A 25631-nucleotide genomic window follows, 5' to 3' on the forward strand; every position below is an offset into this window, starting at 1 on the left:
TTTTTTTTTTTTTTTTTTTTTTTTTTTGCACGATTTCTTTTCCTTCTCACAGTCATATACATTCCTCTTTCTCCCTTGCCCCCACCACCCCCGCGCGGCCCTTCCCGAAACCTACTCTTCGCTGAGCGATTAGAGATTTCGGACGTCTCCGGGTGCAGGAGGCGGGGATGGGGCTGGTAAACACAGCAAAGGCACTTCCAGAATGTCCCGATTCAGCAACTTTCTTTTCTTTCTTCCCCCTTCCCCCCCCCCCCCCCCCGCTTCAAGGGCAGCAAAAGAGGCTTTTGTTATTTGCTCCTTTTGAAGTTTGTTTCCCTCTTGCTTGGTCCCCCTCCTGTTTATAATTTAAGATCTTGGGAGCACACGGGCACTATGCTCTCTTTACAAGAAACGTAATTTCTCAGTGTAACCGGTAGCCTCTGTATTTCTCGCTTTTATCTGATCAGACTTCCTGCACCACCGCACCCCCTCCCAAAACACACACACACACTCACATTCACACACACAGGTGGATGAACGCTTAAGTTCCCAGGTGATTGAGGTTTGAGTTTTTTAATGGCAAATTTGAAATGTTGTTGTCAGTTTCCTTCACTTTTTCCCTGTCTTGCATTATTTTTCTCTTTTCTCCCTTTCCGTTGTCTCCTTCGACTGCCCCCGCTAACCCTGTCTCTCCTCACTCCTGTTCCCTACTTGGGCCCCTTTCATTCAGGTAAAACTGTAAATTTCCCAATGCGCCATTGTTCCCTTGGGCTGCCCAAAGCTCCCTAGAGATCCCCGAATACTTTTTTGGTATTTAAATCCCCAGTAGATAGGACCAATGTAAATTTTGTGACATTCAAACCTTTTCTAGTTCACAAATCAGTCACCCTTGTCACAGTTATTGAAATTCCGCAACTCGCCACACCAGGACGGTGGAAAAAGCGGGCGCGGTCTTTGTTGCCGACCAGGCTTTTGATCGCCAGAGAAAATTTACTTACCTTCAGATGAGTGAGCAGAAAAAGAAATAACACTCCCTTTGATTTAGTTAGGAAAATGCAGACATTTGGATTCAGTGCAAACATACAACACTCGCTTGTTTTCGCGATGCGGCCCTCGATTAACCTGTCTTTGCCTAGCGCAAAGTCTATTCAACAACTGCGCGTAGTTTCTTTTTGTCCCTTCCACAAAGAGCCATTGACTATATATTAAAATGATTGTTGAAAGGTAGGGGAGTATGGTACTTAAAAGCAGGAAAAAAAAAAAAATCCCTGTGACTCAATCAATTAAGCCGAGCAACATTTATGCATTTCAAAAAATGCTCTCGGATGCGGGGGGTTGTGGGGATGAAGGTTGCATTTCTCCGCAGCTCTGTTTAAAACCCAACAGTCCTGGCCGAGGGTTTAGCTGAAGCGTCTGCATATTCATTAGGTCTAATTATTTTCTAGTAAGGAAAACACAAAAAGCCAAGAGTCGGAATCCTTCAATTTACCCTTTGTTTCTAACTTCATTTGGCTTCTTTGCAGCTGAATCAAAGCCCTAAACTCTTTTTCCAGACAAAGAAACCTCAACTCATCCTTTCACAGGCGGCCCGGTTAGGAAACTCACCAGTGCCCCAGCGAGAGGAAAATGAAAATGAATATATTTTTTGCCCTGACGCCAGCGCTGACTGCACCGGCTGGAGGAAGGCAGGGTCAGCGTCCGCCGCTCCTCGCCTTTCTGGTTTTCTGGTCTTCTCACCGACTAGATTCTCGCTTGGGGCTGGCCGGCCGGACTGCCCTTTCCATGGGCTGTGCTTGCTCAAAAGTCAGCTTGGGTATCCGAGATGATTTCCCGGTGCCTGAAGGGACCTGACTGAGCATTTGTGCTTGTGCTGGGAAATAGAAATTCGAGGAAAAAAAAAAAAAAAAATTGTCCTGTTCCCATCAACAAGTCTGAGTCTAGCAGCCCAGCATTTCCCACCAACTTTGAGTGGAATGGAATGAGGAGTGGAGGTAAGGAAAGGACTGAGGCATTTTCAAAAATTATTATACACTTCGTTAGAAAAAAAAAAAAAAAAGATATATCGGAGCAACTAAGTCTTTCTACCTACAAGGGGAAGTTGGATCCTACTTCCCCCGGAGTTGAGAAAACCTCATCTGCAAGAAGTTTTCTCTAGAGGCTGTATTCCTCTCACTAGGGAGAACATATATTGAACCCACCTCGTCCGCCTTTCAGGAAACACACGCGCGCGCGCACACACACACACACAACAAGGGAGGGGACCTAAGGGGGAAGGGTAGCTGTTGGGAGGGGGAGAGGGAAAATAATTCTTCAAAAAAGAAAAGTCAGTCTTCTCCTCTCCAGTCTGTGGAAAATCCAACGGGGACGTTTACAAGAGGATATTTTTAGGAAACACATCCAAATACACAGGGGTAAGAGTGAATGTGAGAAAAAAAAAAAAAAGTTGTGGGTTGTAGAAGTTATCAAGTGGGATTTGCGGCGCTCTCTGCAGGAAACGCGAGCGGCTCCAGTTCAAAGCCACATGCACCAACGTGACATATAAGCCATTAAAATATCATCCTGACGGCTCATTTCTGCTTCATCATACATTCCCTAACTGCTTCCCGAAAGCTGGAAAAGGAGAAATGAAGGATGACCGCCTCGCTGGAACCACAAAAGAGAGGCTTGGAGGGGTTTGTGGTCCCCTCTCAGCCACCCCGAAATGATGTGCAGAAATGAGGCGATCCTGGCAACAGGTGGAGTGGGGTAAGTGCGTGAGTCCAGGGGGCAGACAGATGAGACCTGTACCTCCAGCGAGCGGGTAGCAAGTGCCCTCAAGCGGGCCACTGGCACCCAAACCCCAGTGGGGGAAGAGGCCCAGCCAGTCTTTCTGCCCCATCTCCTCCTTCATCCCCCCACCCCACAACCGTGGATACAGGCCCCACCCCACTGACAATGAGGGGAGGAGGGGGGCCCTTCTGCAAAGGGGCAGCGCCGAGGATGAGTCCATCCCTTCTTCCCAGGAGGAGTGAAAAGGGGGACAAATGGGGCTCCCACTGGTACAGGAACCAGGAGCAGTTTGTTGCCTGCCTGTCTTCCCTTCTCTCCTTGTAAATTGCCTGGGTGCCCCACCGTGGGCACAAGAATGGAAGTCGTGGCCCAGAGCTTCCCTCGCGAAAAATGAACAAGGCGGGTGCCGGGAGGGGGGCTTTACAGGCGGTATCTCTGCTCTGCCCCCAAGGGGATGGCTAGGAGGGTCTCTGCTTCCCCTCTCCAGGGTCAAAGAGACAAGTTAGCACAGATGGCAGCAAGACGACGGAACTTCTTCGCCCCAACCTGACGGCAGATGCCGCCTGAGTCACCGCCGGGCGGCTCCTAGCCCTCCCTCATCCTGGTCCTGCCTCAGGAAGCTGACTGCTGGGATCTGCTCTCTGCGCGCGGCCAGCAGTGGGTTCGGGACTTGGCTTTCTTTATCTCCAGTGCGAACAAGAGCAGCAACTAGCTCTCTGGGGAGCAGGCCGCAGCTCCTAGGATTCTGGCCCCTAGCCTAGGCCCAGGGACATTGGAAATTAGGGGCAAGTGAGGAGGAAACAGAGCTGAGCTGTGAAAGAAAGCTAGGACTGGCTCAAAGGTTGGACCTGAAAGTTGGGGCTGATGGATGGCCCATGGCAAAGTCTTAGGAAAGCGGGGGGGCTTTGGAGGGTTGCACTTCGACCGTCACCGTCTTCAGGAAACTCTCTTTGGATTCCAAGGTTATGTTTTCCCCGCTTTCCGACAGTATTGGCCTGGCAGCGACCCACACCACTGCACGCCGCTCTTTTTTCTCCTATCTTACCCGCCTGCAGGTTGGGGGAGGGGTGATTCAAAAGGAGGGCTAAATGCCAAGCCTGATCCTGCAGGTGATCTACTGATACAAACTCTATTCTGGGCACCCGGAGGCTGCCCACACTTACTTCAGCCCCGAGCTGGGAAACCCAAGCTTCTCCCTCTAGAGAATAGGAGAATGAGTAAAAGCCCCTGCACAATCCAGTCTCAGCAAACTCCTGGCGCTTGAGGGTCGAATGGAGGGAAGCCAGGAAGGTGCGGGGTGCAGATGGGGAAATCAGGCAGCGGGCAAAGGCCAGGTCAGTTTCCTCTCTAGCTTGGAGCTCCCAGTCAGCTTTCAGGGTTTTTGCTCTGCGCCCGCCAGCGACAAGTTACAGCGGAGAGGTGGGCATGCCTTTCCCGCTGCCGGCTAATCAGTAAGCAGCAGCTCGGGAACTGAAGTCTCTAACTGCAGCTGACCTCTGACCTTGGGTAGTCCTGCGCCGGCTAGGTCGGCCCCACAACTTGCAGCTTCCGTGGCTCCCCCAAATAAAGATGGTGCTTTTTGCACCTACCCACTGTCCCACCTTTCTGGCTCTCCTCCGGCACTATCAATCACTGGAGCTCCCAGGCACCAGTTCCTCTTCTCAAGGTGGGGGCAGAAGGGCAGATTCCAAAAAGTCTCCAGCATGTGCTATGGACTGGTAATTAGGAGGCCGTGGTTGACGTGGGGAGCAAGCCTTTGGGGAAAACGAAACTGAGTTTCTATATTCCGTGGTTGTTTGAGACCTCAGGTCCAGGGGCCTCAGGATTGCTCCCAAATCTTCTCACCTCTCCTTCAGCAAGATGACTGGCTTGTTTGCTAAGCGGTGTCAGAGTTTGCACGAAAGGAGATGTTTACCCTGGTTCCCTGTGTAGGCTGGGTGATGGAAATGCTACAGAGAGACTCCTAAGGTCCCAGTTGCCTGCCCTAGCCCGACCTCTGCAACATTTGTTTGCCTGTCTATGGGTCTGCAGTGCACAAAAGGCTGACAAGACCTGGAGCAGAAGTGATCCATACCTCTTAGAAGTTGGGTTGGAGCAGCCTTATGGGTGGACAGAGATCTCTAGGGAACCTCACACCCATTTACCCCAGAAGCAAAAGAGTAAATTCTATTGTTGCCAACCAACCAGGACTTCTCCATGCCAGACATCCTGCCATGAGGAAATTTCAGAGCGAGGACGCCCAGCATGCCGCCCTTCTGTAGGAATGCAAAGTTAGGCCTCCTTTCTTTCCTGATTTGCACTGGAAGGAGCTTATTACCTTTGGGGAAGAATGCCTTTTGGTTAGAAATAATTGAAAATAATAATACCCTCTGGGAAAAGGTGAGTTTACCCCCCTGCCTCCCAGGCCTGGACCTAGAAAAGAGGGGAGATAGAAAGGTAAAAGCTGCCAAGCTAGTTGGAATTCTTGTTGGAGGTTGAGGGGGAGAGAGAGAGAGATCTTTGTGCACAGAGAACTGGATACCCTTTAAGATAACAGAGTCCCACTTGGATTTGGCCTGTGGTTCAACAAGTTAAACAACTGCTTGTTCTGTGGGCAGACATCCCCATTGACAGAGGACTTGCTGTGTTTGTCCAGCCTGAGACCTTTTCAATGACTGTTTTTCTTTCTAGGCCAAATTGAGGGTGGGGGCCGGGTAGATGCTTCTGTTTGGCTGCTCAACTGCCTCAGCCTTGCCTGACAGGATGCAGAGGTCCTCAGGATGGCTTTAAGTATTTAAGGCGGCCAATGGCTTGGTAGTTTTAACTGCAAAGTGAATCTGATAAGTAATGTGTACATCTTATGGGAGGTGTTATTTCTACCCTTCTCAAATATGAAATGTGGATGATTTGAACCAAATGATTAAAATTATACCTTTTTAATCTGACAAATTTTATATTAACTTTAAAAAGTCAACCGGTGATGAATCCCAAATGGGTCTGGGGTGTGGGAAATGTGAGGCTAAGGAATTCTGCACCACCACAGGCAAAGCAGGATTTGAAAACCTGCAAAGAAATTCCTCTCTTCTTGGTTCCAACAGTTATAAATCAAATTTTAACTGCTAACCTCTCAGAGTTCAGTAGACTCTCCCCACCACACCTCACTAAATTTCAGTTAATAAACTTCAGAAAAATAATAAGATTTCTTATACAATTAATTCAAATTCGAGAAGCTACAGATTTTTGAGCACTGACTAAAAGAGAGCTTACTTCTGATTGCAAGGCAGAACAACAAAGGAGTTTCAAATAAAAAACCTAGCTGGGAAATTATAATTTTTCAATGTTTTTATCACCAGAGATACATTATTTTGCAAAATGGGCAGTTCCCGGCAGAATCCTTTTCTTTAGCTTCAAAATTTGAAAATGATCAAAGAATGACCGAAGGATCTTCAGATCAACACCTTCTTTCGTTCATACATTCAAGCCACAGAATGTTGCCACACAGATGTATAAAATTGTTTAACTAGTGACTGTCACTCTTTTCTTCCCAAACAGGCTCAAAGTCAGAAAATGAGATACAAGACATCCTTGGTGATGAGGAAACGATTACGGCTTTACCGAAACACTCTGAAAGAGTCAAGTAAGTTAAAATCCTCCTTTGAATATTGGTTTGCTAGCTTCTTTTCTTCTTCTTTCTTTTCTTTTTTTTTTTTTTAAGTAGGAAGTTTTGTTTTGTCTTTCGTTTATGTTGGGTTGAGAGTTTGGGTCGAGTTTCTTGAGTTCAAATGAAACTTAGAACACCTTGGTGTTCAATACATTTGCACACAAATCAATGACACAACGTCCCACCAGCAGCCGGCTAATCCCCCTCAATGCCTACTCATCTGGACGTTCCAGAATTAATATTTGACGATTCTCTTATTGAAACAACCACCCCTGACCTTCTGCAATTCCACTGTCACGTTATTCTATGACATATTCATCTTGAATTCATTTCCAGACAATTTGATTGGAATGAGGTTTGACATGTATTGGCTTCCATGAAAGAAGCAGACTTTGATCTGGATGATGGGGTTTACATGATATACATCATCTTTACCAGGGATACCAGCCTTGTGCAATGTGGTAGCGACGACGTTCCCACAATGTGGTGTCTGACCAGGGAGTGACTGACAGCTGCTCTGTCAGGAATACCTTCATTGTGAAGAATTTAATTTAATATTCCATTTAGAATAAGCATATGATTTAGGGTTGGGTGTTTTCCCTTCCAGGCGTCTAGTTTTCCTCATTTCAACTATATCACTAGCTGATGGTTGCCTCCAAAGATGTTCCCTCATTAGTAGGCAAAGAAACCTTCTTAACCAAAGTCAAATAGACAACTCAGGAAATGGCTCTCTATATTATTTGGGGATGATTTGATGGCAAAAGTCTCAAGAGAGGTATGAATTATTATGTAAATTCAGTTATTTCGATTCTTTAATGCTGTTTTGGAAGGTCCAAAAGCAATGTTTCCTAAGCTTTTGTCACAGGATGCTTTGTAGAATACTTGCTTGGAAATTAAAGCCAATCCAAGCATATTTTCTTCCATACTCAGTTCTATTAATGATGTTTAAAACTCAAATTTCCATAGCAGAGGAGAAGAATATCCTCCTTTATTGCCAAAATCCTAATAGATCTCATCTCCTTTGCACAATTTGGACTTAGAAATATGGATGGGCTCCTGGGGCTTAAGTTATTTCTTCGCATAAAAATAGAGACAACCTCCCTCTGTAGGAATCTTGAAGTCTGTCTGTGACTAGTCTTTAAAGAAATTTACCTCTGTTTAGGATTGCAACTGGACAGAAACAGGGAAGAAAGAACTGAACAAGTGACAATGGATTCAGATGCAGAACATTTAAATGACAAGACTTGTTTCTAGCCAGGTTCTATACAGTGGCCCTCAGCTGAGTAGGGCCCAGCTGCTGATCTGGGCATAACTTACAACTAATAATCATCATTTAATTTAGCATTGCTTAAAACATTAAAATGGAAGCATAGCCGAGCTGTTGATTTGAAATATCCTCCTTTTTTTTTTTTTTTCCTTTGCAAGAGAGTGAGATCAGACATTCAAACCAGCGATTTAAGGAGCTCTGGCAGATGCTAGGGCCACCGAATGTTCTATTTCTAGAAAGTAGAACTAGGAAATCACTTGTCTATGCCATTATATTTGTCTGGGTAGGGTGAGCAAAAGTGCTTAGGGCATGATTCTGGGCACTGGTTTGCAGAGGCTCTGAAGACTGAGAGATATTTGGGGTCTAGTGATGGAATACGCTCCAAATAGGTCCCCATGAAAACAAGCTCCCAGTGCTTCATTTTGACATCTGCTAAAGATCCGTGGGTTGTGAGATATTCTTTTTCTCTACAAATGAAACAGAAAAGTAGACTTAACAATGCTATAGCTTCAGGCATGGGTAGGAATAGAATGTGTCAGTCAAGCATTGGGTGTTGGGGACATGTATAGTGAGATGTTTCTGGAAAAAAAAAAAATCTGAAGACCACTGAGGAGACACCATTCCTTAGCCTGCTCAATTGATAATATCTGTAGCCTGGGTTCCCTGCTTCCCAGGCTCTGGAAGACTCAAAATAATCTCTCTAAAGACTACACTCTGCCTCTCAGATGTTGATGCCCTATCACCTTTAACTGGATACTGCTTTGGGGCTTATTTCAAAGATAGACCTTGAAGACCCTTATGTAATTGCCCAAAGTTCCTTGTCTGTAAATATTAGTTGTACAATTGGTTTTCCCTTATTGCTGTCTCTGGGGAAATGCCCTTCTAGGAGAATGTCTGGTCCCGTTGCTGGGTTTAGCCAACCAAGATATAGACCATATGCCTCTAAGGAACTTCCAAAGATCAGGCAACCTCAGTGACCTGCAGGCCTACTGACCCCTGGCTACTCAAGCAAGAAGCAGCTACCCAAAATAGGTCCAGATGTTTTCAGCTTTCAAGAGAAAGCTGCATCTGGGAAGGAGCTCCATGGGGCCAGCCTACTCTCCATGATTTTGGCTGAATCAGATATGTTTGCCCTTTTGCTGCTGGCACAAAAAAGTCATACACAAGTTCAAAGCTTTTCAAAGGCAAAGTGACTAACAGAGAGTGTGTAGTATGCTAGCAGACTATGTGTATAAAACCTCTGTTTCTTATCCCTGGAGTCCAGAGAGTCAGTGGTTAGAACTCCAGAGGGCCCATAAACTTGAATGAGAAAAAAACGCATCTTTATTTTCACAACCTTCTGTTAGAAAGTTAGTGTTTTCTTCTATGATGAATATGTGCAGCAAATACTGGACTATTAGGAGTTCAACAGACTCACCAAGCTTCCTAAAGTTTCCACAGCCTCAAACAGCCAAAATCCCTTCTTCTCCTGTCTGTCCATACTGTTATTCAAAGCTTTTGATGGAGGTGGGGTCACAGTGTATATATTAAGAAATCCGGTGGGTGCAGTGGCTCACACCTGTAATCCCAGCACTTTTGGAGGCCGAAGCGGGCAGATCACCTGAGGTCAAGAGTTCAAGACCAGCCTGGCTAACATAGTGAAACCCCGTGTCTACTAAAACTACAAAAATTAGCTGGGCATGATGTTGGGTGCCTGTAATCCCAGCTACTTGGGAGGCTGAGGTGGAATAATCACTTGAACCTGGGAGGCAGAGGTTACAGTGAGCCGAGATCATGCCATTGCACTGCAGCCTGGGTGACAGAGCGAGACTCTCTCTAAAAAGAAAGAAAGAAAGAAAGAAAAAAATCCATGTTTGTGCAAATCAGAGTCTTAAAGCTAAAGTGAATGAGTTTGACAAACATTCTGAACTGTTAGTTGTAGATTACCTAGGTTCCAGGGAAGAAAAAATATTTTAATTGCCAGACGATTGCAGAAGTGCCCCTGCACTTAAACCTAAATATCACAGAAGCTGAATACATTCGGTGTTAAGATGTGGATAGTAAAAACAGCTGGGCAAGGAGTTTCAGAGGAGAACACACTCTGGCTTTTGTTTTGCTTTTTGGAGCCCTTCATGGGTTCAGTCCAGAGTTGCCTAGACAATTGCATCATTCAACATACACCTGTGAGGTGGGGAGATGTGAAATGACTCATTGAGATGTGGAAACCTTTCGCTGGAAACCTGGCCACACCACTGCTTGGATGAAGGGAAGACAGGGGAAGGATCAGAGACTTGGTGGCTGTTGGTGGAGGAGTAAACCATGAGAGAAGGTGAAAGCCAGGGAGGCATATTCTGAGAGTCTGGTCTCAAAACCGCTGTGTGGAAGCCCTTGGTTTTGAGAGTAGAGAGTGGGGGTCTGGCAGTCAAATACTCTTCTGTTTTTTGTTTTGTTTTGTTTTTAATACTGACAGAGTATCTATTGGTAGAGTTATCCAAGCTCTTCCTGTAGGAGGAGCAGAAAGACTTGGACGTGTCTAAGTGGAGAGAAATTGTTGTGGAAGTTAATCCCTCCCTAAAGTGCACCCAGGGGAGGAACAATGTATTAAATGAAGGTCTCAAAGAATCTGCCAACTGTTATACATCAGTTAATTATTTAAAAAAAAAATTTTTTTAACCCTTATTTACCGAACAGGAAATGTAAAAGAATAGTCCTTGGTGCTGGGGATAGGGGGAGGGGCAATTCATTCCATTTCTATTCAGCGTTGCTGGTAATCTGCCGGAACTTCTAGCCTCTGCTAAGGGGTATGGGATATTTTACTCAATCTTTAAAACTTTTCTTAAAAATACAAGCCTTTCTCTGTTTGGGGGGCACTATTTATGGCCGCCAGGGAAGTCCAAGCACTTAGGCTGACATTTTCGGCTGCAGCGACAAGGTAGGAGTCCGGGCCAGCAGCCCTTTAAATCCTCGGACGACGCAGCTGACCTTAGCCGGTCCGCTCAGACAAAGGACACCCTCCTGCCCCCAAAGCCCCCCAATCCCCCGCCTCTCGGCTTTTGCCACACTCGACTGGGCCAGAACTTAAGTTTTTTTCAACCGATCGACCCTCGTCGCACCAAAGTGGCCCCCCTAGCACTGGAGGGCATCTTGTGGGAGGCAGCCTGCAGGCTCTCTCAGAGCCTGGATGGGGAAACGCGGCGTGCACTCTCTAGAGAGGCCTAAGACGAGCTAGGAGGAAGCAGAGGCAGCTTGGACCGCAGGCAACAAGTAGCCGAAGCTGAAACTGGAAGTCACCCTTAAATCCCCTTTCCCAGAGGCTCCTTACGACGGCAGGGTATAGCGCTCAGCATCCCTGATTGGCCCAGGGAGATTCCGGAGCGAAAACCTGTTTCTCCTGGATGCACGCCCGACTCCTTTGTTTCTTTGGAAAGCCGGCCCGCCGGTGGGTGTGACTTGTGGCGGGGCGGGTCCTTTCAGGAAGGCATGGGTTCGAGCCCAGCGTTTCCAGGCCGTCACCACTTCCCGCTTAATCCTGTCCCTGGTAAGGGCCAGATCCTTGGGTATCGCGCGTCTTTGAGCTCTCCAACACCGGGGAGGAGGGGCCTGCAAGGCTAAATGGGAAGAGAGTATAGAGGAAAGAGAGGGGGAGGGGAGAAGCAAGGAAGACGAAGTGAGGTAGAGGGTTTGGGGAAAATAAGAGAGACTAAAAGAACCCGAAAGATGAGGGAAACGAGACATTTCGGAGAAAGCCAAAAAATAAAATTAGGTTCAAAGACTGCTAGCCTAGGAGTTTCTCAGCTCCTGGCCCCCGAGTCAGCAGTTTCCTTTGGTCCTTCGATCCCGACCCCCTCCTCTTGCAGCCTACAGGGACAAACTGCCCAACCAGACCGCCATCTCTGCGCACACTATGCTAGCCTTCAGCCCCGACTGAGGTCCCGAGAGGACTTTAGGCGCAGTGCAATGCTCCCTCCCCAAAGTTGTGGTGAAGGGTGGCATAACCCAGTCCCGTGTACTTCCAGGAGCCCTGAGTCAAAACTGATGCACTCAGCTTTCCGAAGAGGAGGGGGAGGAGGCTCAAGGGGAGAGAAAAGGATTTGTGCCCAGGTCAGAGCGCATGAGCAGTAGAAGCGTGAGATGCTGTGGGGGTGGGGTGAGGGAGGGAAGGAGGGTGTGTGTTTGAGGGAGAGGTGTGTGAGGGGGTTGGGGGTGGAGCGAGGAAGTGAGAGAGAGAGAGAGACGGTCCGCGTGCGGCAGGACCTGTCATCACTGACGTAGGACACGGCCGCTGGCCAATGGGCGACCCAGGCAATTGTTCCTCTCTGTGGGTCCCGGCCACAGCCCTGAATCTCTATTGACTTCCTAACGCGCCCTGCTGCTACTTCTGTAGTGTGCAGGATTTCGCGTAGGCATTAATAGCCAAGGGGGTAGGCGCGCCCAAATCCAAACCTTGAGAAGAAGGAGAGAAAGAAAGAAAGAAAGAAAAAAAAAAACTTTACAGAAGTTTTTTTGTGTAGTTTTCCTTTCCCCTCCCCACTGTCAGGTGGCAGTGGTGTTAGTGGCCCGGTACAGGGAGCTCCGGGGAACCTGGGCCGGCATGCAGCCGGTCGCTCTCTCCTAGCCAAGCGGGGCACTGAAAATATATATGGCTGGGGCGCTTCCGAACCACCACCACCTCCAACACCATCATTTCTATCACCTCCACTCCCCGGCAGGGCACCGTGCCCCGGAGCGCCCCGGGGTGCTGGCTTCCAAAGTGCGCTTGGGGCTCAGGTCCTACCCCTCTGGAGCAGAACCCCCAGCAACCCACAGACTCAGCCCTGCGCTTTCCATTACCCCTTACATCTACTGTGCGGCTACCATCCCTCTCCAGCTCATGGCACCGCAGGGGACCTGGCCGAACAGCAATCCGGTCCAACGGCGGCGGAGGTGTTTGGCCTTGCTCTGTCCACCGGGTTCACTGCTGGCGCGGTCTGGCTCTGAGTTCCACGGCTGACTGCAGAGTCCGTAGTGCGTCTGGGCTGGGCCTGCCCCCCGGGGCCCAGGGAAGAGCGCGCAGCCCACCCCACCGGTTCTCATGCGTGCTATTTGTTTCGACAACAGGTAGCAGCTCTGGACACCATGGCCCCCAGCTCGCCGCCGCCTCCAGCCCCTCGGTGTTCCCGGGCCTCCATGAGGAGCCTCCCCAGGCCTCCCCCAGCCATCCTTTGAATGGACTCCTGCGTCTGGGGCTCCCTGGAGACATGTACGCCCGGCCAGAACCCTTCCCGCCAGGGCCTGCGGCCCGCAGCGACGCCCTGGCAGCTGCCGCAGCTCTGCATGGCTACGGGGGCATGAACCTGACGGTGAACCTCGCTGCACCCCACGGTCCTGGCGCTTTCTTCCGCTACATGCGCCAGCCCATCAAACAGGAGCTCATCTGCAAGTGGCTGGCGGCCGACGGCACCGCGCCCCCGAGCCTCTGCTCCAAAACTTTCAGCACCATGCACGAGCTGGTCACGCACGTCACCGTGGAGCACGTCGGCGGCCCGGAACAGGCCAACCACATTTGCTTCTGGGAGGAGTGTCCGCGCCAGGGCAAGCCCTTCAAAGCCAAATACAAACTTGTAAATCACATCCGCGTGCACACGGGCGAGAAGCCCTTCCCTTGTCCTTTCCCGGGGTGTGGGAAGGTCTTTGCTAGATCAGAAAATCTCAAAATACACAAACGAACTCACACAGGTCAGTATTCGGCGCTGTCTGTCGCGTGCGGACCCTCTGGGGAAGCAGGCCCTCGGGTCTGGATTTCCTCAAGTCCCAACTGAGGGGAGGGGGAAGATATTTCGGTGTTGTTACCATGAGCCAAGGCCATAAAATATTAATTATGCGCTTCTATTCTTAGAATCACAGAAGTTTCCGGAGGCTGTGTGTAGGGAGGATAGTGCGGGATTTCCGTTCTGGGGGGACAAGGGTGAACGTGCCTAAGACCCTGTGTGTGCAGACATGTGATCTCTGCTTAAGAGTTTGATTTTGAGATATTTAAAAACAGCATTGTTCCCCAAAGTCGTAAAGACATAAGAACAGCTGTCTAACTTTTTTCCTGGTCCCTTTGGAATTGCAGGGCAGAACTCTTCCACCTGTCCTCCTGATAACCTGGCCCACCTGGTCTGAGGGTTTACCAGGCCCTGGAGCCTTCTTTAGGAGTTGGGAGTCGAATGGGCTAACTTTGTACCTATTTTTGAGCCTTGGTGGCCAGACACTAGGGATGTTTGGTGAACCCTCACTTTTGCTTTAGCACAGACCTAACGGGACCTAGCCACCTTAAATATCATTTACCAAGTTGTTAAGGGAAATGGGGACATGTGTCAACTACATCTGCTATTTCTAGTTAACAGAAAAAAAGGAGTCCCGTTTAAGAGCCTGCAAAATTGAACTCCTCTGGCCAGAGCATCTCTAATTAATGCAACTGCAAGGAGAAAGTTTTCACACTTTCAGGATAGCCTGTGAAGTTACATTAATTAGTTTAGCAGCCATTGTTTGTACTCTCCTTAGTTAGGGTTTTCTCGCTCCTCCTCCCTGGAAGTTTAAGAAATCAACATCTTCTCCCCTCCCCCATTTTGGGGGCAGGAGAAGGGGACTAGTGGGGACAGGAGAAAATAAAATAAATTCCAGCTTGGTGCCCCACTTCTCCTACTGCCCGGTGCCTTGCCTTACTCGCCCCTATTCTTGCTGGAACATCGACAATTGCGGGAGTCAAAGAACTGACTAAGGCTAGTTGTGCTAAAGCCTATCTTCTCCCCAAACTCTCCCTTCCCGGGGAAGGTCCATGGCCCGGACACTGGCACACGCGGAGACCAGACCAAAGTCCACTTGGAACCTGGCACTTTATTTCTAAAGCGTGTCTGGAAGTGTACAGTTTCCCTGAGCTCTTTTCAGGGTTTCTCACAATGTCGCAAGGATCTCACCCCCTCACCCGAAGTTTTAGCTCCGGGAAGGGGCGGTAGGTCACTCTCGAATCCTGGTCCCAGGCCTGCTACTCCGAGAGCTGGCGGCGGACACCCGGAAGGTAGATTCGCAGTCCTGAGCTGGAGAAGGAACTCATCTTTAATGGCAGAGTTGTTTTTTAAAACAAACAAACTTTTACAGCTCTTTGCCGGCCCACTGTTTGAAGTCTGTGAAGCAGAAAATGGTTAAATTCTTAGCACAGTCGACCTACAGCAGAGAAGCAAGTTCAGTGCGCCGCGGCTGGCTCAGGTTTTCGTCTTTTCAGGACAGAATTTTGTGCGTTCTTTCGGCTCCCCTGATTCATTCCCGGTGGGGGGTGGTGGTGGTGGTGGGGAGAACAACAAAAACAAACAAACAAACAAAAACACACACTACCAACAACAAAGTACAGAGTCTGGCCTGCTCGGGTATTTCCCTCAAATCCGCCTCCCAAGTAATAAAAAGAGGAGAGAGAGAGTGAGATAGAGAAAGAGAGAGAAAAAAAAATGTTTCTCAAATGGCAATAGACCTCAGTACAAATTATTCATGAAGACAGTTCTCGATTCAACAGGAAAATAATTGCCTTTTCAAATATTAATGGCGTTTCATTTCCTCGAGTCGCGGAAGTGGCAAACAGGAGCAAATTTCTCAGGAGTTGAGATTCTCCCTGACCTGAATCCCGAGCCTGGCTTTGAAGGCGACTGTCCGCACCGAAAGCATTCACTTTGCGGCGGTCACAGCGATCCCGGAACAATGGTGCCTGGAGGAGGGAGGCGAGGGCCAGCTACCGCGGTCTGCCTGGCCACCGCCACCCAGCTTCTCTCCTGGGACCCCTCGGCCGGGGCCGGGAGCTCGTCACACCTTCCCCGGCGTCTGAGGGCGAGTCAGTGCTGGGGATCCGAGGTAGAGGAGAAGAGACCGCGCCGGGGCGCAGTCGCCGGGACAACCAGATCCAGCCACAAGTGCGAGAAAATGGCGCTGGCCCAGCTGCCCCGAGCTTGCGAACTTTGTTCCGCGGACCCGGCGCAGGGTCGGAGAGGAGGCCTTTCCGGGCTGCGGAGCCTCTGGGATGACAATCTGGGTCTCTCATAGCTCAGCCCCAGGCCTAGGACGCTCCGAGCGGGCTGCAGGGGCCTAGCCCAACGCTGCCTCTTCACATTCACCCACCCACCCAGGGCGCGGTGCAGGGAGCTGGAGGGAGGGGGAAGGACTGGAGGCTGGGAGTTGGCGGGGGGCGGGGGTGATGTCAAGCGCGGAGACCAGGGCGCCTCCTGCAGCTCCGGAGCAAGCTGGGGCGCAGCCTCACCTGGCCTCCTAGGGGCCTGCGAACTTCCCGGCTGCCGGTATCACTCATTGCACTGCTGTTTTCTCCTCTGCTCCTCTTCTGGAGCGAAATAATTGTTTTTGTTTTACGTGAACGTCCAGCGAGGCGCTCACGAGATCGGATAAGCGTTTGGCGGGATTTTTGTGGCGCGGGGGCGGGGAGGGGTTGTTGGGGAGGGGCACCAACCTCAAATTCCATTTCACCTCTGTTTTCTCAAACTAACCTTGGTTTCTTTTGCAGGCCCTGAATTGTACGGGTTTTTTTGTAAGGTTTTTTTTTTTTTTTTTTTTTTTTGAAAGAGAAGGAAGAAAGTTTGGGTTTGCAAATGCTGGCAGGAATCAGAGGAGATAAAACGAGGGGCAAATAGGAACACTGATTTATTCCGCATCTTTCTCTCACTGTTTCATAAAATGGTGCCGGTGTTCCGCTAAATGGCAGATGCCAACACCTTCCAGAGGGTTCAGTGTACTAACTGTGCTCCTGTAGGGTGGGAATCCAGCAACCGGGTGGTGCCGGAGACCCGGGCTCAGGAGGCGCTGATTGCGCAGAAGTGCGGATTGTGCGCAAATCTCTCTGTCCGAGCCTCCACAGGGCTCGGGAATTGGGGCTTTGTTTGTTCTAACCAGCCCCAGGAAAGCGCCTGTCTTTCCTGGATGCGGCGGGAGAAGCAACTACAAAGACAGCAGTTCTCCAACTGTGCGTCTTCCTCCTCAGCTAGACGCTAGGTAGCCGGTCCCTTAACTCAGAGCGCTGGGAGGCAGCCATTTGTTTAAAGCGCCCAGGAACCTTCTTCCCCCATTTCCTCAACACTTGCAGCTCCGGCAGGAATCTAGGCTTCCGGATTCTCGGGATCCTTTCCTCTCCCACACGTCAGCGAGTTCAGGTGGCCGTGAGCTCCCCGATTGGGGCTCAGTCCGGCCAATATTATCACTCTAACGTGCACTCGCGCCTTCCCTCGGCTCTACAGGGCATCGCAGCCACCGATCCCAGCCCCTCCCGGGCCTATCCCAGCCGCCCGGTCGCCCTCCAGTCTGCAGAGCCGGGCCTGCCCTGACAGCTGCAGCTGTTCTCTTCCCGAAGCCTCAGCGCTCAAGGGCGTGGTTGCGGTAGAGACCTCGGATCCCACTCGGCCTGTGCGGACCCTACTGCGCCAACCCCTCGTCTTAGGCCCGAGAGACCCGACAGCCAGGTGGGGGTGGTCTAGGGAGACTGGTCGACATCGCAAGTCAGTTCGGACTGGGAGGGCCAGCTGTCCACAGCAAGGTCTCCGGGAGGCCTCTGGAGCAGCGTAATAAAATATTATTGCTGGCGAGCGTATCTGGAGGGATCCCGGACGGTTTAGGCAAGATTTGAAGAATGCTGCTAAATGTTTGCCCTCGGGGGGTAGAAGGGAAGAGGGAGGGGGCTCCACATCCTGTAAAAATCTCCTCTGAAGTGAATCATTGCTCAGAATACCTTTCCCTGCAGCACGAATCCACTTTATGCACACATCATGTGCATCGGCTGCGCACCCTTAAATTATTTCATCGCTTTGGCGTTTGCGCAAAACCTACTTTAGTAAACAATTTGGGCCAGGATGGGAGTTGGGGGTGGGGGGGCGATGAACGGCTGGGCAGGGTAGGGGCAGAGACATTTGGCTGAAACAGCAACTTTAAATCGAGCAGATGTGAGCTCCCCGTTAACTATATTGTGAGCCCCTCCGTTAATGTATTTCCAAACAGAGGTGCTTCTGGTTCCAAGTGGAGAAAATTTGGAGGAAACAATCAGAGTGGATCAGGATTTTCGAGGATGAAAACTCGACTAAGATGGAGTCACTGTCGCTCCTCCTCCCTACCCTCCCCCTGAGCCCAGACCAGGAAGGCGGGAGGGATGGAGGCGCTCAGGAGAGTGCACCGGGGGCGCTCTCTGCACGAGGGAAAGGGGTGCTCGACCTGAGCACCTGGAAAGAGATTTCTGAAAATCTTTTGTAGTTCTTTTCCAGAAAATGAGAGATGAATTGGGGGGAGAGGGAGGGTGGCGAGCACTAATGTCTCTGCGTTGCCTCCGCCAGGCGAGAAGCCCTTCAGATGCGAGTTCGAGGGCTGTGAGCGGCGCTTCGCCAACAGCAGCGACCGCAAGAAGCATTCGCACGTGCACACTAGCGACAAGCCATACACGTGCAAGGTGCGGGGCTGCGACAAGTGCTACACGCACCCCAGCTCGCTGCGTAAGCACATGAAGGTGCACGGGCGCTCGCCGCCGCCCAGCTCTGGCTACGATTCGGCTACACCGTCTGCCCTCGTGTCGCCCTCGTCAGACTGCGGCCACGAGTCCCAGGTGGCCTCCTCGGCGGCGGTGGCGGCGCGTAGTGCCGACTTGAGCGAATGGTATGTGTGTCAGGGCTTGGGCCCCACCGCGGCTGCCCCCGCCGCGATCCTCAGCCAAGAGCTACCACCTGGCCCTGCTGCTGCCGCAGCCGCCTCCGGTATTAGGGCTGCCTCTGTGGTTGCTGCTTCCGCACACACCGGATGCAGAGTAGGCCACGTTTCTGAGGCATGAAGAGGGAGAGGGCGGAAGGAAGGAAGGCAGGCCGGCCACCTGTAATAGTTGCTAGAGCTCACTGAATACGCTAATATAATGTCCATTATTTTAAAAGATAAATATGGTCCCCCTATTTATTCTATAGTCACACTCAGCACCATCACCCCTACACGCGCCTTCATGATTATCATAAAGCCAGTGTTAGGGGTGAAAAGAGACAGGGAGATGGAAAAAAAAATGGAGAATTAAGGTGCAATCCTGGCCACTTCAGATGACAAAAGTAAAGCCATAAATTTCCCGCATGCTTCGCAAGATGGGAAATATTTTTCTCGAGAACTGGGCCTCTCCCACCCCCACTCTAATACTTCCCTCCCCCACATTAATTCCAACCTCAGAAGTTCAGATCGGCAGAAGGCGGCAAAGGGAATTCCAGAGCCGTTTTCGTGACTCCAGTTTCTTTCCTCTTTGCCTTCTTATGGTTTCCCCTTCCCTAGGTATCCTTTGAAACAAAGTATACACAAGTCTTAATTTTTCCGACCTCCTCTATAAAGGAGATAAGGGAGATTCATTGTCTTTTCAGCAGGGGGTGTGTGGGTGGTGGTTACACGCTGCCACCCCTATGTAGTGGCCTGGGCACACAGATAAATATCTGCCTGTCGTCCACATTGTATACTTGGGGTGGCGAGTCAATTCAAAACAACAAGAAATACAGACAAAGGAACGCCAGAGAGGCTTCAGGATTCAATGCTGTGAGGCCTCCCCGGGCCCTTTTCCCACCCCAGCCCCTGTAGAGGCGTTGCCTGTGAAGTCTTCTAGGTTCTTGGGCTCCGGGTGTAGAGCGAGCTGATGACGTCACTGAGTCGAGGCCTCTAAAGTGGAGGGACCTGACCTAGGCGGCCGCGTCTGGGTGAATCGCGTCAATTCGGTGACGGTCTTTGTCAGTAATTGCACAATGTTGGTTTTATTTTTTAAAAAGTGTAGGAGAGACTAGAGAAATGATCAACAATAATAAATATTGTAAAGGCAAACAACCAGTGAGTCTAGATGGAATGTGTATTTGATATGCTGCGTATGAAGTCTGCAGAAAAAAAGAACCAGATGTTGAAGGAGGGGGCGAGAAAGACCTTTGCAATTGTTGCCAAAGGGAAAAAACTCAGGTCCTGTTTCCCTCCCTTCCCCCCCTCTGCAGGGAGAATAGGGCTGCCCCAAAATCCTAGCTACGATTTGAAGAAGAAGTAAAAGAAAATAAAATAGTAAAGCTATGGCAGATTCATCCCAGTTCCCTAAGAATTTGAAAATCAGTGTGTGTGTTGGGGAGGGAGGTGGGTTTTCTCTTTGGGGAGGGCCCCACAAAAGAGCTCAATTTTAAAATCTGAGCCCAACAAACAAGTCCTGGCCCTGCCACTAATAAATTTTCTTCTGCTCTCTCCTCTTCAGACACCATTAGACAATTAGCACTCCTGCTCACAGTCCCCACAACTTTCATCAGATGAAATAACGTCCTAACTGGAGTGGAACTATTTTCCTGACTCCAAATAAAAAATGCCATCTTCCAAATACACCCTTAGTGAATCCGTCCTTGAGAAAGGGGGACTGAAATTCCTGCCTCCCCCTAATACAATAGGGCCCAGAGGCTGCCTGACCCAGCGCGGGCAGTCGGCAACAAACAACTCTTTCCCATAGTCAAACGCCAACCCCACCACTGAGGTGCAGAGGGCATTTGCGGAACTTACTGCTTCTGCCTATGTTTAAAAAGTCCCCCTTCCTGAAGTAGGACTCTTTCCTTTCTCCTCTGTTTCTAAGCCCCTCGCCCCCATTTTGCCTTCTATCCTAATCTAAAATAGTGAAACAAAACAAAAATGTTTGGTCGGCCACTAATCGCCTTTAATTTTTCATTTGCTTGTTACAGATGTCCATCGCGTTGCTCGCAAGGTAATCTCGCTCCGCGCAGCTGAGCGCCCCGCATCTTGCGCCTGCTACATCAAAGGGCCCGCGCACAAAGCAGTGTTTCTTCGCCACGGTGCATCTTCATGGTAAGTTAGGATTTCTATGGCAATGGGCAAGTCGCACTGAAATCCTGAAAGGCCAAGCCTGGAGCCCGTCCAGGCTTTTCATTAAGGACATAATATTTACGTCTAACAGACCTTTTTTCTTGTGTATACAAGTATATATTTTTGTTTGACGCGGACTAAATCATTTTCATTTAATTTCCGGTAAACAAAACCCACGCGAATGGGCACTTGTACCCGATCATAATAAAAATGGATAATAATGTGAAGGAAGAAAAGAGCCGCTTGAATCGCCGCTCAGCCCCCTTTGTTTCTGCTTTCTGCGGTGATCAGAGGGCGCATTTGGGTTTGATGGCGAGTTTCTAAAGGCGAGGAAATGGTTTGTAAGAGGGGAAAGAAAAGGAGAAAGGTCTAATCAAGCTAGGGTTGTTCAAAGAGTCGGGTTTTGGGGTTGAAAGTGTGAGTTTGACGGTGCATCAGCATGCCGCGTTAGGCTCGCCATGGAAATACGCGCGGGGAGCGGCCGCTTCAAAGGCGGCACACTTCACTACAGACACTCTATTAAGATACATTTGCGCTGACCTTTGCTTTCACGCCATTTAATACTGTCACTGCGCTCTCCAGTATATACTTCCTTCCTAGAACCCGATTTGCCCGCGTTTAGGGGTTCACCCTGCACCCGGATGTGGGAGGCTTTGGAGCAGGGGACACTTTCAGGAAAGGGAGGAGCACAAGGACTCTGTGCATCTTGACTGCGCACCAAAGAGCTCCAGGATCAGGAGTGAAAGATTTTAATGCAGCCTCCGAAGCTTAACAAATGAGCATTCCAAACTCAGTTTTGTGCAAATCGCCTTTCTGACTCTTGAGTAGGATGGAGGCTTAAGTTTAATGGGGACTTGTGGGGAAGGGAGCCACCCTGGGGGAGTCTGAGGAGTTCAGTCTGTGCCCTTGGGACATTTCCACTCTGGCTTTCCTTACCACTCTTCTTCCTCTCCATCCCATGAGTCTCTTGCGGCCCCTCAAACTTGTTTCTTTCTAAGGCAGGGTGTGTGGTACCCTTAGGCCTGGACTTGTCCTAGATGCAAACTCAAGAGCCCAAGGCCAAGGGGATATGGGGAAGATGGCAGGAAAGTTAGAAGTCCATGTTCCCTTAATTGTCTTGTTGTTTATTTTATCCAAGTACCCCAGTGAATAGGGGAAAAATAAACACAGTGAAAAAAAAAATCAAACAGTGGAGTCTTCTTTAGTGCCAGTCCTTGTGGTTGAATAAAAAGGATGGTCCGCTTTCTATTGAGCTGAGAAATCTTTGAAGTGGGAGTTATTATCTGAGACATTCCTGCTTGTCGTCCTAACAACGCTGATGAAACGTAAAAGGTTCTTTGTCAGCGATTTGTTCTCCTCTCTGTCAAACTCCCTCTGCCCCGTTAGTTTCAAACCGTTTCTAAAGAGATAAAAATCAAACTTCTTTTAAAAAAATATCCACACACTGCACCAATACATAACTTTAGGACTAAGTCTTGCTAAGGGATAAACAAAAGCAATGCCTAGACATCAGGGTCAGGGCCTGGCCTGGTGAAGTATGCAGAAGTTGGGGGACCCTCGGGACAAGCTTTGGGACATGAGGAAAAGTATGCGGAGAGGGTCCAAGCAGAATACATACCCTAAGTCCATAATTGTATGTCTGTTTTCTTCTGCTCTGACTTGCACTCAATCAGCCCAAGTTGGTTCACCTGGATGGGTTCCTTTGGGTACCCCTCAAGCTGCTAATATTCTTGCCCAGGATCCTTGGAACTTAAGATTGCAGCCAAGCAATTGTTAATATCTCCTGCTCCTTCAAAGCCACCTCTGCTAAAAATAGACCCATTGTGTATTTCTTCTCACTAGCAGCAATCAACAAGCCCTTTCTGCCATTAATAAGAAGGAGAATAGCTGAAGGAGAGAGATGTTTTATTAATTTCCTGTTTCCTTCAGAATCTTGGCAGTTGAAGCTTAGAAGATTTGGTCTACAACATAGTGATCGAAAATGCATGCAAATGCCCATCCTTCCCCTCATTCACATGTGCAGTTGTTCATTTTATATTGTGCCCAGGAAAGAAACTTTCACCCAGTTCAGGTTTCCCCAAAACTCCTGTTGTGGTTTTAAAGGTGGTTTAAATAAATAAGGATGTGCTGGTCCTGCTACACTGTGTGTGCTGAATAAATGACTTGTAAAGTTTTTCCGAGCTGTAACCCATGCTGTTATTATAGTTGCTGCAAAATGTTGTTTCTGATATTGATTTTATTTGTTAACTGGAGGTCTCCATATGTTTGTTTATATTGCTAATTTATGAGAAAATGTAATAATCACAATGAATGTGAATTATACAGACAGGCAAACATTTTGTAATCATAATTCACATATACACAAAAGCCTAGCTGAAACCTTAGACTGTTTGTACCCTCTCTACCCACACTGTTTGTGATTTATCATCTGTCTCCTTAGTGTCAGTTAAATTATGAACTAACTTGAAAATAAAAAGTTGTTTGACTGAAAGTGATTGTTGAATGAACAACAAAGTTGAAAGCCATGGCTTGATCTTGTAAATATGTAAATGTAAATGATATTAAATCTGTGATTCCTTTTCCCTCCAAAGGCCTTTGTGTACATGGCACTCCATTTGGCTATTTTCTTTGGAAATAAATGATGTGATGTTTCCCTTCCTCTTTTGAATCCTGGTGTCCTGTTATTGTTTCTTCATCTTGGGAGAGATTTGAGGCCCTCCAGAAGCCTCTAATTCTCTCCTCAGTCTTTCTTCACTGATTCACACAAATATCTCTGGGGGCCTAGTCTCAGGACAGCAAAAAGGAGGGACTCCCTAAAGAAGCCATTATGAGAAAGACTTCTCTCATCCCAATTTCACCCTAATGACACTGACATCATCAACCAATTTGTTAATACATTATAGAATGGAAAATGTTGGAAGGATGCTCTCAGTGTCTGCCAGGAAAGGCTACCTTTCTGCATTTCCAGCTCAGAGCAACATCTAATAAACCACGTCTGAATTCCCAGAGAAATGTCCAACAGCTGGTGGGAATGAAAACAAGGAAAGAAAAAGACAGGACAGTTCGGCTCTAAGACCTGACTAAGCGCTGGTGGAGTGTCTCAGGCACAGTTGCCCACAGAGATCTTCCTAGTTGGACTCTGCCCCATCTGGGAGAAGTGATTGCTCAGACCTCAAGGCTCCCTTCAGATACCTGCGAAGGTCTCTATGCCTGAAGACTGGGGGGCTACAGCCCACATGACACTTTCCTGGGCCGCGATTGAGATATCTGGTGAGTTTCGGCATCTGATACACGCCACTGTTACCTGGCCCAGCCAGTGGGAAACTTATTTCAAATGAATCACCAGAGCCATTTTCCTTCCTCCACTGTGTGGCCACTAGACCTCTAGATACCCGCATACCTTGTTGCCCCTGCACCTACCGCTCAGGAGGCTTTCGCCTGACACTTTTTTAACTCTTGAGAAGTTGGTTCCCGTGGGCTTGGTTGGGGCAAGGGGCTGGATGGAGTGGGAAGACAACGACTCCTGGGGTGGGAATGCTGGGTCTCCTTAGAGAACACCTTGTAGACTCAATTCGTAGGGCAAGGGCTGCAGTCCTGGGTAAAACATTGGGAGAAAGGACCCCAGCGCGCAAAGGTGCGAGAGAGACGCACGGGTGTGATAAAGGCGGCCACGAGGGGAAACCAAGACGTGTCCAAGTCAATGGGATCCCTGAGAAAGGAGGTCCATGGGCGTTAACACTGGAGTTAGCGCCCCCTCCCGTTCCTTTCGCGGAAGGGCCCCCTTCCTCCGTCTCAGGGACGGATTAGAGGGGCCTCTCCTCAACCCGGCCTCTTTGAGAAAGAGCACTCATTAAAGCCCTTTAACCGACTGAGTATTGTGGTGAGGAGCAAGTGGGGATTAGGAATGAACTCGGGACTTCCAGTCAAGGCTTTTCTGGGGCTCGGAGCTCTCTGCTCAATCCTGCTGCCTGGAGTCTTCACAGCTGTTCCTGTCCATGGCTCCAGAGAGGATCCCAGCCCTTCTACCCACACCTTCCCATTCCTCCCAGGAAAGCCTTGCATGAGAGGGCACTCAGGAATTGAGGTCCGAATCATTCCCTAGAATGCAGAGAAAAGACAGGGTGCCCAGGAGGCTCTGCTGTCCTTGACATTCCGTGGAAGGGTTTTGGAGAAAGAAAGGCCTGTCTTCAAAACTTCCAAGTTCGAACTGTGAGGCAGTAGAAGAGGAAAGAGAAAGTGCTCTTAGACACCTCAGTGCCCCAGCCACTAGGAGAGCTGAGATTTCCTTTGAGTCATTATTGTTTGGCAGAGTTGAAGAGTGTAACCTTTGACAGAGGGTTGAATTTACTGGTCCCCAAGTGCCCTTGGCTAGCCTCACCCTAGAATTATCTCACTTGCTCTCTGGGGAAGTTACCCACCTCCCACCCTGAACTGACAATGCTCAGAGAAGCTTGGGTGCGCTTTAGTCATCTAATGATCCCTCCACCTCATCCTGCTCTCTTCTTCGCTGTTCCTCATTAGAGCACCAGGTAGAAACTGCTGGCCTGGTGAAAAGATCTTGGATAAGAGGAGGCAGTCTGCCCACTGGTCCACCTACTGGCCCTGTGCCCCTGGATAAATGATGAAACCTCTCTGTGCTTTAGTTCCTTCATTTGTAAAATGAAATTAAAATGAACCTCCTTTGCAAGCTTGTTTTGAGTGTTAAATGAGATAATCCTTTAAACATTTAGAATGTACTTGCTAGTGCTAGTCGTTATTACTATTACTTATCTTGGGATTCTGTCTTTCAGAAACATTCCCCTAGCTCCTCATTGAATCAGGTGAATATTTTCGGTCCCTAGCAGAAATGGTGGCGCCCTCAGGGACCCTAAACTCCATAGCAGTGTGCACCTCCTTCAGGCAGTCGGAAGGATAACTGAAAGCCCCGATGTCACTTTGTTTTCTGAGATCAACTCTCTGAGAAGTTTATTCTCTGAGAGTTCCAGAGCCCAGGGCACCCAGGCACTGAGGCAAAAATGTAAATTAGTTTTTAAAGATACAAGAAAAGTTAGAAAGAATTGAGTTTATTTTGGAGAGGAACAAAGCTGAAGAAACCAATTGCCTTAATGTCACCTCTATGACTTGTTAAGACTGGCATTGCAGTAG

General features: G+C 49.1%; 1 protein-coding gene across 3 annotated transcripts; it reads left to right on the forward strand.

The window, feature by feature from the left end:
* The first annotated feature begins 1594 nt into the window (after nt 1–1594).
* On the forward strand, nt 1595–23150 carry ZIC4 (Zic family member 4). 3 transcript variants are annotated; one of them, XM_025377082.1, is made up of 5 exons: nt 1595–2724; nt 6280–6364; nt 12732–13349; nt 17966–18281; nt 20345–23150. In XM_025377082.1, coding segments are annotated over exons 2-5 (1005 nt in total). In that variant the 5' UTR covers nt 1595–2724; nt 6280–6294; the 3' UTR covers nt 20346–23150. The 3 variants fall into 3 exon arrangements, with proteins under 3 accessions (XP_025232867.1, XP_025232868.1, XP_025232866.1); XM_025377081.1 differs by lacking the exon at nt 1595–2724 and adding an exon at nt 4808–5127; XM_025377083.1 differs by lacking the exon at nt 12732–13349.
* The last annotated feature ends 2481 nt before the right edge of the window (nt 23151–25631 follow it).

Source organism: Theropithecus gelada, chromosome 2, assembly GCF_003255815.1.
Source record: "Theropithecus gelada isolate Dixy chromosome 2, Tgel_1.0, whole genome shotgun sequence".
NCBI lineage: Eukaryota > Metazoa > Chordata > Mammalia > Primates > Cercopithecidae > Theropithecus > Theropithecus gelada.